General features: G+C 42.5%; 1 protein-coding gene across 2 annotated transcripts; it reads left to right on the plus strand.

Moving 5' to 3' along the window:
* The first annotated feature begins 1,742 nt into the window (after positions 1–1,742).
* Positions 1,743–10,797, plus strand: PDCD2 (programmed cell death 2). Of its 2 annotated transcripts, XM_010378696.2 has the most exons (6): positions 1,773–2,154; positions 2,692–2,934; positions 3,248–3,379; positions 6,313–6,416; positions 7,449–7,562; positions 8,685–10,797. In XM_010378696.2, exons 1-6 carry the CDS (start codon positions 1,872–1,874, stop codon positions 8,841–8,843), a joined length of 1,035 nt encoding a protein of 344 aa, XP_010376998.1. In that variant the 5' UTR covers positions 1,773–1,871; the 3' UTR covers positions 8,844–10,797. The 2 variants fall into 2 exon arrangements, with proteins under 2 accessions (XP_010377000.1, XP_010376998.1); XM_010378698.2 differs by lacking the exons at positions 6,313–6,416; positions 7,449–7,562; positions 8,685–10,797 and adding an exon at positions 4,112–4,621 and having other exon boundaries at positions 1,743–2,154.
* Positions 10,798–12,755: the final 1,958 nt, after the last annotated feature.

A 12,755-nucleotide genomic window follows, 5' to 3' on the forward strand; every position in this document is an offset into this window, starting at 1 on the left:
ACTCATGACCTGGAAGCTCTTGCTTCAAGTCCCGCTTTACCTGACTAAAGTACATATTACACATACTGATTCATGTCTCATGTCTCCCTAACATGTACAAAAGCAAACTATACCCTGACCACCTAGGGCACATGTTGTCAGGGCCTTCTGAGGCTGCCATGGGCGCAACCTTAACCTTGGTGAAATAAACTTTCTAAACTGATGGATGCCGGATGCGGTGGCTCATGCCTATAATCCCAGCACTTTGGGAAGCTGAGGCGGGCAGATCACCTGAGGTCAGGAATTCGAGACGAGCCTGGCCAACATGGCGAAACCCTGTCTTTACCAAAGACACAAAAATTAGCTGGGTGTGGTGGCACATACCTATAATTCCAGCTGCTCAGGAGGCTGAGGCAAGAGGATCGCTTGCCCAGGAGGCAGAGGTTGCAGCCACTGCACTCCAGCTTGGGTGACAGAGCAGGATGCCATCTCAAAAAAGAAAAAAAAATTGATGGAGAGTTGAAATAACTCTTGGTTTACAATGTAAATGTTTATTTAAAAACAGACATTATTTTATGTACCATTACAAATATACTGCTACTCAACTGCTCGGGAGGCTGAGGCAGGAGAATGCTTGAACCAGAGAGGCAAAGGTTGCAGTGAGCCGAGATCGCGCCATTGCTCTCCAGCCTGGGTGGCAGAGCAAGACTCCATCTCAAATAAAACAAAAAGAAAACAAATATACTGCCAATTAAACTGTGATTTTGTCAAAAATAAATGTTGTTGATGACTTTACTTCCATTAAAGCCACTGTAGTAGCCAGTGGAAAGCTTCCTTTTTGTCCTCTGAAGGTTCACTGAAAAGTCAACTGGCAAAAGGCAAATTAATTGGAGAAAGGGCATACAAATTTATTAACATGCACATGGGGGAGAACTAGAGTGATTTTGCTGAAGCCCCAAATGGGGTTCAGAAGCTTATATACCATCTTGAGGTTACAGAATGGGGGTTTGGATTGTGGCATAACAGGTTATGGAAGTGGGAGACCTGGTTGACAATCACGGTCTTGTTATGTAAATGAGACCTCACAGGTAGAAGTCCTCAGAGAGAACAGCTGGTACATGTTTCTTTCAGACCTCTGCAAACCAACAGTAAAATTCGAAACCCTCCAACCTACTGATGGACCCTCTGCTTGCCCAAGGGCATTCTTAAGTTAACCTGAAAAACCAGTTCAGGCAATGACGGGTGGGGGCTGGCCATGCCTCATAATACACGCCTCCCTTGGAATTCAGGCACAGCAAGCCAGCATTAAGGTTAAAACAGAGACCTTAAGACTGACAGAAAAGACTCTTGTGCAGAGGCTTCTTCATTACCTTCAGGGCACACAGGATTCTCGCTTTCCACGGTAGGGTCCTCACTTTACCCGTTCAACCTTCATTCATCTTTCACTGCCTACTCCTGGGTAACACCTGGCCAGCGCACAGGTTTCCCACATCCTGAGGACACCAGCAGGCAAGGTTTGAGTGTGGGCTCTGCCTCGCTGGCGGTCACCCGCAGCCCCACAGCAGGACATGAGCAGAGGCGAGGGGAGCGCCGTCACCAGCTGCCACTCTCGCAAAGACCAGAACCATCCCTGCGCACCCCGAAGAACCAGGTAGGCGGCTCGGAAGCACAGGCGCCAGGGGCGGGGCCAACGCTGGGAGGTTTCCTCTGTCCCGCTCCCTCGCTTGGGTCCTGCAGCCGCTCTCGTCAGACGCGTTCCCGCCTCCTGCCCTCCGGAAAGTGCCCGCCTCTTGCCTTCCGGCCAGACGCCCGACTTCCGCCTTCCGGCCAGGCTGCGGGCTGCGCCCCGCGCCCCACGCCAGCCCGCCCCTCACGCCAGCCCGCGCCCCCCAATGGCTGCCGCCGGGGCTGGGCCTGTGGAGCTGGGCTTCGCCGAGTCGGCGCCGGCGTGGCGACTGCGCAGCGAGCAGTTCCCCAGCAAGGTGGGCGGGCGGCCGGCGTGGCTGGGCGCGGCCGGGCTGCCCGGGCCCCCGGCCCTGGCCTGCACGCTGTGCCGCCGCCCGCTCTCCTTCCTGCTGCAGGTGTACGCGCCGCTGCCCGGCCGCGCGGACGCCTTCCACCGCGGCATCTTCCTCTTCTGCTGCCGCGAGCCGCCCTGCTGTGCCGGCCTGCGAGGTGAGCCGCCAGACGGGGTCGTGACGGGGCCATGCCTCCCAAGTGTGCGCGTTAATTCCGAGAGCCAGGAGGGAGACGGCGGAAAGCACCGCTGCCCCCCCATCCTCGAGCTCCCTCCCCGCCCTGCCCCAGGAGCACCTTCTCCCGGGCCCTTCCAGGATGTCCTCATTTTTACTACACAAGCTTCTAACTGGCCACGCGCATCGGTAGCCCCCAGCTTTTAATCCGTGGGTGCTAGGTATGGTGCTATTCAGATAATAGAAATTGTCTTGGAAAGATGGGTCCCAGTAGCTTTTTCGTATTTTTGGCAGTCGTTCGTAACGATCAGTCTTACTAATTTGATTAACTCAAACCAGCTCCAGGAGGCAACTCAATTGCGTGTACCAGACGAAATCTAGTTTCAGGATTGTAAAAGCTTATTCCTTAAAGCAAAAACTTTCATTTTTTAAAAAAGCATTTTCAGTTTTATGTGTAGAGGATGAAATATTTGAATTGCTGTTTTGTTTGAAGATACAACTTTTCTCTGCATTCTTTTAGTTTTTAGGAATCAGCTACCCAGGAAAAACGATTTTTACTCATATGAGCCACCTTCTGAGAGTCCTCCCCCAGAAACAGGAGAATCAGTGTGTCTCCAGCTTAAGTCTGGTGCTCATCTCTGCAGGGTTTGTGGCTGTTTAGGCCCCAAAACGTGCTCCAGATGCCACAAAGCATATTACTGCAGCAAGGAGCATCAGACCCTAGACTGGAGATTGGGACATAAGCAGACTTGTGCACAACCAGGTGAGTAATCTTTTTTTAAAAATCTTAGTTCAGTTTCATCGCCTTTGTCAACCCAGATATTTCCAGGATAACTTTAAAGTTAAAATTAGGGAAGTGGTATAGTACTTCGAAATGTTTCATACCTGGAACACCTTTGTAAAAAAGAGGCTGTGAAGTCTGAATCACTGAGTAATGTCACCATATAGGCATTTAATTTATGACCCTTTATCTAAAATGCCAGAACTATAGGGAATATAGTACTTTAGAGACAGCAAATTATTAGACTGTCTTCAAAATTAAATGATTACTAATAGTGCTGTCCTTTTCGTTTCAGATCATTTCGACCATATAATTCCAGACCACAACTTCCTTTTTCCAGAATTTGAAATTGTAATAGAAACAGAAGAGGAGATTATGCCTGAGGTTGTGGAAAAGGAAGATTACTCAGAGATTACAGGGAGCATGGGTAAGCAGTTTGAGGACTTCATCCATTAAGTGGTTAAACATAATGCTTGCAAGAAAGCTCAGTGTGTCTAGAAGAGAGGTACCTCAGGTGAAAATATACTTCCTGGACTGTATTTTCTGATACCTATGAGGGGTGTTCTGCTCCCTATAAAGACAAGGGTGGGTATCCAGATGGTCCCATGAATAGGGCTGCACAAGACGCTGGAGGCTTGGTAAGTTCCTCTGGGTCCCAGATCTGTTTCTCAGGTTGGGATAGTGTGAGTGCCTAGCACAGTGTCGGGCATGCAGAAGGGCCCCTTCAAAGTTTCTCTTTCATCTGGCCAGTTTTAGATACACAATTTTGTCAGTTTACTTACAGTGTATACTCTTGGGTAGTACTTGTGCTGACCAAGTATCTTAGAGGTTTATTTTATTATAGTAGCCAACATTTATCCAGCACTTACCTTACATACTGTTTGTGCATGAGCTCATGAAAATCCTGACAGCAGATCAGTAAGTCAGAAACTGCCCCATTTTGAAGGTGAGGAAATTGAGGTTCTGGGTATAACTTGCTTTGGTCACATAATGTTAAATTTTACAATTTGAGCCTTGAGCCATACACAAAACCACCACAAAATTAGATTTATAGACTCAAAATGAAAACATTAGCTTACTGGTTTGTAGTTAATACCAGTCCTACATTCCAAAACATGTTTGAGTCTTACTCTGTGCCTGACCTTGTGCTTGATAATAGGGATATGATGGGAAGCAACACTCCAGTGGTCAGATGCTCACAGTCTCATGGAGGAGCCCAAATAATACTGGGGGAAGATACATTCCATGTAATGACTGATAAGAGTATAATACAGGTGCCATCAGAACACATGTGACATCACTGAAGACTGCCTGGAAGGGACCACACGTGTGTTCATACCTGTACGATAAAAACGATCATGAAAATGCTTACCTTTAGGAGAAAGGAGAGCCTAGAGTAGGAGGATCAAGGATGAAAGCTGGACTTCAAATAGGCCTTATTAGTATAAATGTGACTGTGGAACTGTGTATTTTAAGATTATGAAGTAAGGTAAGTTAAAAAGCAGTCCCTAATCATCAAAAGTAAAAACTCTTGATGTAGTCATATAACCACACTAAGAACTCTTCTAGGTGACTTCAACATATAGGATAGTACATCTCTAGTGGAATATACCTTGAGAATGAAAAGAACGTAACAGTGTTAGTATTTTCAATAAACATGTTATTAATAAACTGTTGCTGTTATTTTGAGATGGTTGTGTGTATATTGGGGGGATAAAGGAAATGAGTAATTATGTTGGTGTTACTGAAAACTGAGGCGTTGGGCGTAGGAGGAAGATAATGTTGATTGTGTCTACGTACCATTCTCTCTAAAAGGAACTCCAGGCTCTTTGGAGAGGTGGTTGATTCCAGAACTGGGTCAGGAAATGTTCATATAATGTGGGAACATGGTCATATCAAAGATTAAGGATGCCAGGAAGGATTACTAGGGCCACGTCGGAACTCAAGCAACGTGAAAAGGCTCCTGCTGGCAAAAGATGGACAGTTTGAACATCTGCAAGGACACTAACTGCATCAGATGTTTAATGGGTTCAAAATGATACTTTAAAAAAACTCAGTAATCATCTTTGTAGGATACTTAGGAACAGACTTATTTTCAAATTGGTAAATAAAAGGAAAGAGTTTGACTTCTAGGGGTACATAATTATGAATAAAGTGATATGTGTGGGATTTACTTCAGAGTATTGAAGTTGGAAGTGGCAGAGAAAGGAAACACTGGACTTGATAAGTGTTGAAGCTGATTAATGGTACATGACGGTTCATTATAGTATTTCCACTTTTGTGTATGTTCAGAATGTTCCAAAATGAAAGGAGAATTAAAAAGAAAAATGCTTCCTGGAGGTAGCTGTGTTTTACCTGAGACTTGAATTTGAGTTCCCAGATGAAACAGTTTGGCAGGAGGCAGTAGGGCCTGAGGGAACAGCGTTTACAGTGTCCTAACGGTTCCACTGAAACTTTCCTCGTATAATTGGTGGAACATCAATCTGAAGGCATCCTACGCTTCCTCCATCCTCCTGATGGTGCAAGTGAACACCATCAGTGTCTTTCCAGTTTCATCAAAGCAGTTACTGTAGCTTCTCTGACTCAAGGTAGATCAGTTCTATTTTAATGTACTTTACAAAGACTAATGGTTATACTTAGAGACATGGGTCTGTCGGGGACAGCAGTGGCTCAGGGTGGCTGTAATCCTAGGAAGAAATGTGGAGAAAGAAATGAACATTTTTTTTTTTTTTTTTTTGAGACAGAGTCTCCCTCTGTCGCCCAGGCTGGAGTGCAGTAGCACCATCTCAGTTCACTACAACCTCTGCCTCCTGGGTTCAAGCGACTCTCCTGCCTCAGCCTCCCGAGTAGCTGGGATTACAGGCACCTACCACCACGCCTGGCTAATTTTTATATTTTTAGTAGAGATGGGGGTTTCACCATGTTGACCAGGCTGGTCTTGAACTCCTGACCTCAGGTGATGTGCCTGCCTCAGCCTCCCAAAGTACTGGGATTACAGGCATGAGCCACTGCACCAGGCCAGAAATGGGCTGGAAATGAACATTTGATGACTGAGTGAGTGAGCCTACCAGCTGAGGATACTAATGATAAGAAGGGCTCACATTTGTTGGGTGTCCTGTGATGTGCTGGGCAGTCCTAAGCCCTTGACCATTCTGTTATTTTGAAGCTTTAAGGAAATGCACTAAATGGAAGCCCATATAATAGAGCTGCATGGAGTACCTGGAAATTCAGAGGGTCCAACTTGAATGAGCGAATAAATACAGAAAGCAATCTGACTGAAAGGGGGTCCCCTCTCCAGGTGTGAATTGACAAGTTGTGGGGATTACTCCTATTTTCATAATAGTGACATTGATTTTTCAGGTGAAGCACTTGAGGAAGAACTGGATTCCATGGCAAAACATGAATCCAGGGAAGATACAATTTTTCAGAAGTTTAAAACTCAGATAGCCCTTGAACCAGAACAGGTAAAGTGGAACTCACAGCTCCTCACTGTGTTCTCTTCAGGCCATGTTTTATGAGTATAATCTGTGAGAAGAAATAACTTCATAGTAACACTAGTCTGTTCCTTAGGAGCCTATAAAAGCAGGCTTTTGTTATCTTGTTAGAGGAGTTCCTCACACAAATGGGCCATGTAGAAAGGTGTTTTGCAGTGCGGATCCATTTAATAGTTACTAAAAGACTAAAGGTTATACTGTTTATCATACAGGGTTCCTTTTCTAAAGAAAGCGTCAGGGATGGGAGATGAATAAGATGTTGCCTGAGGTACATGAGGTTTAGGCACAAATGGCCCCCCCTAAAAAGAAAAAAGGTTATTTTTGCCCATTTCCAACAGGTGCCTTTTGGCTTGTAAAACAAACATGGCATGTTGACATTTTCTCCTTAACCTCCCCTACCATACACGTAAATCACGAAAGAAAAACCCATAAACCAGTCACTGGTTCAAATAAATACCCAGGGGTTTATAGGAAGAATAGATCTAGGTCTTAAACACTAAGGCAGTTTTTAGCAATGCGTATGCTTTCAGACAAAATACAGAAAACTACTCAGTTGCTGGAGGAAGCTTATTACAGTGAAATTTACTGTTTGTAGTATTCAAAACACTATGTTTCACTTGGTATTTGTCCCTCCTAAAATGTTTTAACTATGAAGGCAGGCACAGACTCTGGGCAGAACTCTGCAATCAGAGCAGAGGCTCATTCTTAGTCCCTTCACAATATATTCATAGGACTAACATTCCAACATTAGTAGTAAAAGCATCATCTAGGAAATATATTTTGATGCCCTCTGAGTCAGATAAGCTGAAGTAGTCACTTTGAGGTATTGAGAAGGCATTAATGGCACACTGGCACAGCCAGGTCTGATGGGGGAACTGTGACATGCCTTTTGGGTCAGTGCTACATCAAGAGTAGGAACATTCGTGGAGTAGATAGCATGTTACCATTGGAAACTTTTAGGTAAGGTATTGATTATTTCAACATGATCCTCATTGATTTTAGATTCTTAGATATGGCAGAGGTATTGCCCCCATCTGGATTTCTGGTGAAAATATTCCTCAAGAAAAGGATATTCCAGATTGCCCCTGTGGTGCCAAGAGAATATTGGAATTCCAGGTATGACCTAAATAAGGACGATTTTAGTGTGTCATCACCATGATTGTTTTCAACATTAAAAACTTCGCCAAGGTAATTTGTGCACATGGGTCAACATGGCCGTACGGAAGGGTGGCCTAGGATGAGAACCGTCAGTTTCCTGCCTCGCCTTGGGGCTAGTTCCCTGGAAGGAACTGTCTTGTCTTTTTCTGTTTCCTAGTTTTCAGACACTGTGGGTTGACTGACTTCTGTGAAGATGAGTATATCTACACTGCTCTCCACCTGCAGTGTGGTTATGTCATTATTGTTAGTGCCTCTGTTAACTTGAGTTATTTTAAATAATTTGTACCTTCCTTTCTTGTTCCATTAATTGAAGTCTTTGACTCCGTACTTTATGAGAGGAGTCTTTACTGTTTAATCTTGGTTTGTGGATTTGTTAGAACAAATGGATATAAGCATTAAAGATAAATGTGCCCCCCTGCCCAAAAGGATTTGTTAGCATCAAAATACCAAAATCCATTTTGGGTGGAAATGCTTGAGCTATGGACCCACTAACCTTCCCAAAGTCATCGCTAATATTGGTTTGTTTCTTTGGGTAAAAAAGCAATTATGAGGACCCTAACCAAAACTCGGCTTGGTTCTTACTGCCAGAGCTCCCAGTGTCCAAAATAAGGTGACAGGATGGTGGCTATTCTGCCTATTCACTCTTTCAATTAGACTACTTCTAAGATTCTTCTCTGGTCTCTATACCTACATTGACCGATGTCCTTTTTGTATTCATGACTAGTAATTAGTGTTTCTTGAGTCAAGAGTAACAATATCTGCAATGATGCAAAGTAAAAGTTGCCTAAATAGAAGCCTCTGCCCTTTTGAGTGGCATATTAGTAATGAAAATATTGACAGCCACTTGTGAACTTCTTTCTCAAATGGAAAACACCCAACAGAAGGTGAGAGGGGCTTTGAAGTCATAAGGAAGTTTTAGATTGTTAAAACATGTTAATTGTATAATGTCTATAATCCTGCTTTGTAGTATGAGGATTGAAAGACCAAGATTCCTATAATCATCCTGGCTGAGAAGGTCTCTTAAAAGTAGTGCTCCCTGCTGTGAAGCGGCTTTCTAACTGTGTGTCACCCTCTTCTCAGGTCATGCCTCAGCTCCTAAACTACCTGAAGGCTGACAGACTGGGCAAGAGCATTGACTGGGGCATCCTGGCTGTCTTCACCTGTGCTGAGAGCTGCAGCTTGGGTACTGGCTATACAGAAGAATTTGTGTGGAAGCAGGATGTAACAGATACACTGTAAAGGCATCTTAAAGCCTTGAAAAATGTTAATACTCTTTTATACCTTGCAATTCCATTTCTGGGATTTTATCCTAAGGAAATACTTATACCAAAAATAAAGGTGCAGACATGTTGAGAGATTGCTTACACAGTGTCTACATATTAGTGAAACAAAAGTGTCCACTGAGAGAGAATTAAATAAATTTTGGTACGTCCACCGTGGAAGGCTACAGTCTTAATTATAGCACCTACATTGACAACCGAGATACCATTATAGGCGGTATTCATGGTTTGATCCTATTCTTGTAAAAATATTTGTATGTATGCACAGAAATCTGCAAAGATGTACACTTAGTGCACTGGTTACCAACGAATGGTGGGACTAACTAAAATGATCTTTTTACTTATATGTGCATTTCTTTTTCTAATAAAAATGGGTTATGTGCCTAATGAAGTCAAACCATCTCACTCTGAGAGCATTTCCCACCCTAAGTTTTTTAAAACACAAAGGAAAATACTTAGGTAAAACTCCAACAAACTTGTCTGATCATTAGCTGATTATCACAGGCTCTAGTATGTACTGGAAGCCCAGAACATTAGAAAAATACCAAACCTCAGGTTGGTGAGTATGAGAAACAGAAAACCCAGTAATTCTGAAGCAGCAGTATCACAGTTGGCAGGATCAGGAACAGTGGCTTTGTGATCACAGGCCTGGAACTGGAAGAGGCTCTACCTTCAGAACCGATCTTCGTCAGCCAGTGGCCCTGCTTACAGATGAGACCCTGAAAGGCAAACGGCGATGGTCTTCCCTTTCCATGTCAGCATTGTACACATGTTCCCTGTCGCATTTACAAGGCTTATGGAATGTAAGCCAGGATAAGGGTCTGGCCTAGGAGCCAGCAGCCTGAAGAAAGGAAGCCCCTGAAGTCAGTTTTCAAAGGGCTGGCCCTTGGCCTATTATGTTTCTGATACATTCGTTTAAGCAAGTGGCTCTGAAGACCAAGGTTATTTCCATCCCCTAGTAGCTCACACTTGACAATTCCCAGTTCTCTCAGCACCAGTGATGCCTGCCCTGAAGACACTGCTGTTGATCAGTGCCTGAATACTGACAGCTAATTCTGATCAATTTCTCAGGCTTATTTCCTTAATCTACATTGGCTCACATTGTCCCCTAACACATCCCAGTTAACTGAAATGCATTGCCACCATAAATCCTCACATTTTCATAGGTAACGTCACTTGCTAATATAATTGTCCATTTGGCTATTTTATTTGTAATTTAGAAATTTCTGTCCTAGTAGTCCATATTATATAAGTATGTATATGCAATTTGTACTAACTGTGTGTGTAAGATGCAGTTATACGTAGCACCATATGGAAAACTGCAGTATGGAGTTTCTCCCATGGGGAGGTTTGACACTAGGCTACTTAAGAGTTAGAGGGTACTAGTTTTGAACCTGGGATGGCTAAATCGATGAGAACCACCTATAACCATGGTGTCAGCCTGTGGCTACTGGAGTAAGTTGTCATCAACTCGTGATGAGTTGGTCACAGCACTTAGTAGGAAGCACAGTGGCGTAATGAAACCTGGACTAGTGGGGCCTTCGTATCTAAAATGATGTATTCTGCTTAGGCAGAATGTGTTAGTACGTTATGAATGCTAAGGGCTTGTAAAGCAAACATGTTATGGTCTTTCTGTGGTAAAAACTGTTACTTGATATGGACATTCTTGCAGGTGTTTTGGCGCACCCAGCCAAGCTGTCATTGGTGTTTATTCTAGTCAACCTCCGGAGATGATCCTAAAAGTTTACAGGGCCTTTCCGTTTGGAACAGGTATATCAAGAGGGAGACAAACTGGTCCAAATCACTAGAAAGAAAATACAGCACCGACTTGGCATCTGTGTTAAAAAATAGCAACTATATTAAAAATAAACAGTACAATATAAAAAATTTAAATTAAAAAATGCATTAAGCAAGTTGCCTTTAGAAATGTGAAGACATTTTAAAACACTACTAGGTAATGAGAAGTCTCACCTACATAAGCATGGCTCCACAGACAGTGCTGTCCATGCAGCCACCATTTCTCAATACCTACCAAGCTTTACGACCTGCTTGGTTCAGATACTGTCCAGCCACAGCAGCTCTCCTCTGCTGTAGAGAGCAGCATATTCAGCTTTGCCTTTTTATTTCAGATACTGAATATCCTTTGACAGTTTCAGATAGTACAGCCAAAAAAAAAAAGTTTTAAGTGTTTTTGGCAATCATATTGGTGATAGTATTTTTGTTACTCTTAAGAATGTTATAGTGGAGATGGGAGGATGATTTGAGCCTAGGAATTCAAGACCAGCTTGGGCAACAGTTGAGTGACTTTGTCTCTACAAAAAGTAAAAAAAGTTAACTGGGTGTGTTGATGTGCACCTGTAGTCCTAGCTACTTGGGAGGCTGAGGTGGATCACTTGAGCCCAGGAGTTTGACTGCAGCAAGCCATGATTGTGCCACTGCACTCCAGCCTGGGCAACAGAGTGAGATCGTGTCTCAAAAAAAATTGCACATATAACAGATAAAGTAATGATAAAGTAAATACATAAAGTAAATGAGTAATTATGGGACATTCTAATTCATCATCCCCTGTGTCTTTAAGAAATAAAATTCTCATTGTAGAAGAAAGAGTATATATAATATAGAATTGGTTAAATAAAAACCCTGTGAGCTTTGAATTGGACATATTAATATGAACTCATTTTATCTTGAAAACTTAAAAAGGGAAAGAAGCAAGTATTTACCCTGCTATATGGAGTATAATCCTTTTATAAAAGTATTCATGTTAATAAATGAAAAAGAAATGACTAAAATGTCATTTTGCAACGCACTAATGAATTAATAGATCTAGGAATTACACGGCAGCTTCCAATTTGCAGGAAATACAGAGAATAGGGAAACTACACCATGAATTTCCAACTAGCAAGCCCCAGACTATAAGAAGCTCTAAACACTAAATGGCCTGTAAATTGGAAAGAAAAGAAATGGACAAGGAACTTCAATTATCTTTAAATGCGTGAGAGTCAGGATAATAGTTCCTGCTTGAGGGAAGCCAGGAGTGTGTGTCTGGACAGGACCATAAGGAGGAGCTTCTAGGACAGGCAGCAAAATTATGTTTCTTGACCTGGTTGGTGGCTGCAAGGGTATCTGCCTTTGAATAATACATTATGCTATACATTTGTTAGGTTTCCTGTATATGTAGCTACAACTATAAGAGATGATTTTTTTTTAAGTTATAGACATCAAAGTGCTAGGCACTGATAGGAAAAATATTGGAAAGGGAAACATAAAATTACTATTTACAAATGATTACATGCCTAGAACTTTCAATGCAATCAACTAAATCAGTAGTAATAGGAGTTCAGTAAACTTGGAAAAAGAAAAATATTATCAACAATACATTTTGACAAAAATTTATCAACAATAAATTTTAAAGTGTTAGGAAAAACTTCCAGTAATAAAACAACAGAAATGGTAATATCTTAAGGAAGTAATACTTACGAAATATAAAAGCCCTGTGTGAAAAAAATTATAAAACTTTACTGAGGAACGTAAGACCTACATACATGAAGGGATACTTCTTTCTTAGATAGGAGATAATATTGGAATGATGTCATTCCAATTAATCCATACATTATTGGCATCACTAATGATCGGGAAACGCAAGAAAAGGGCATTTCATACGCCGTTCTCTTTGGACTGCAATCTGGTATCAACTGATTAAAACTTAGAATGTATAGTCTTTAGTTCCTCTTCCAGGGAAGTTTACTACATGAATACCTGCACTCATCCAAAACATACACATACAAGGATGTTCCTACAGCGCTGTTTATGATATTGAAAAACTGGAGGGCATGTAAATGACCGTAATTACAGGAATAGCTCAGTAAGTGAA

The sequence above is a fragment of the Rhinopithecus roxellana genome, chromosome 4 (genome assembly GCF_007565055.1).
Source record: "Rhinopithecus roxellana isolate Shanxi Qingling chromosome 4, ASM756505v1, whole genome shotgun sequence".
NCBI classification, from domain to species: Eukaryota; Metazoa; Chordata; class Mammalia; order Primates; family Cercopithecidae; genus Rhinopithecus; species Rhinopithecus roxellana.

Bases quoted from the DNA above. Each gene is read 5' to 3' on its own strand.
- PDCD2 (XM_010378696.2), top strand. From the start codon at position 1,872: ATGGCTGCCGCCGGGGCTGGGCCTGTGGAGCTGGGCTTCGCCGAGTCG. The intron at 2,935-3,247 runs GTGAGTAATCTT...TTTTCGTTTCAG, and splicing joins GCAGACTTGTGCACAACCAG to ATCATTTCGACCATATAATT. The intron at 6,417-7,448 runs GTAAAGTGGAAC...CATTGATTTTAG, and splicing joins TAGCCCTTGAACCAGAACAG to ATTCTTAGATATGGCAGAGG.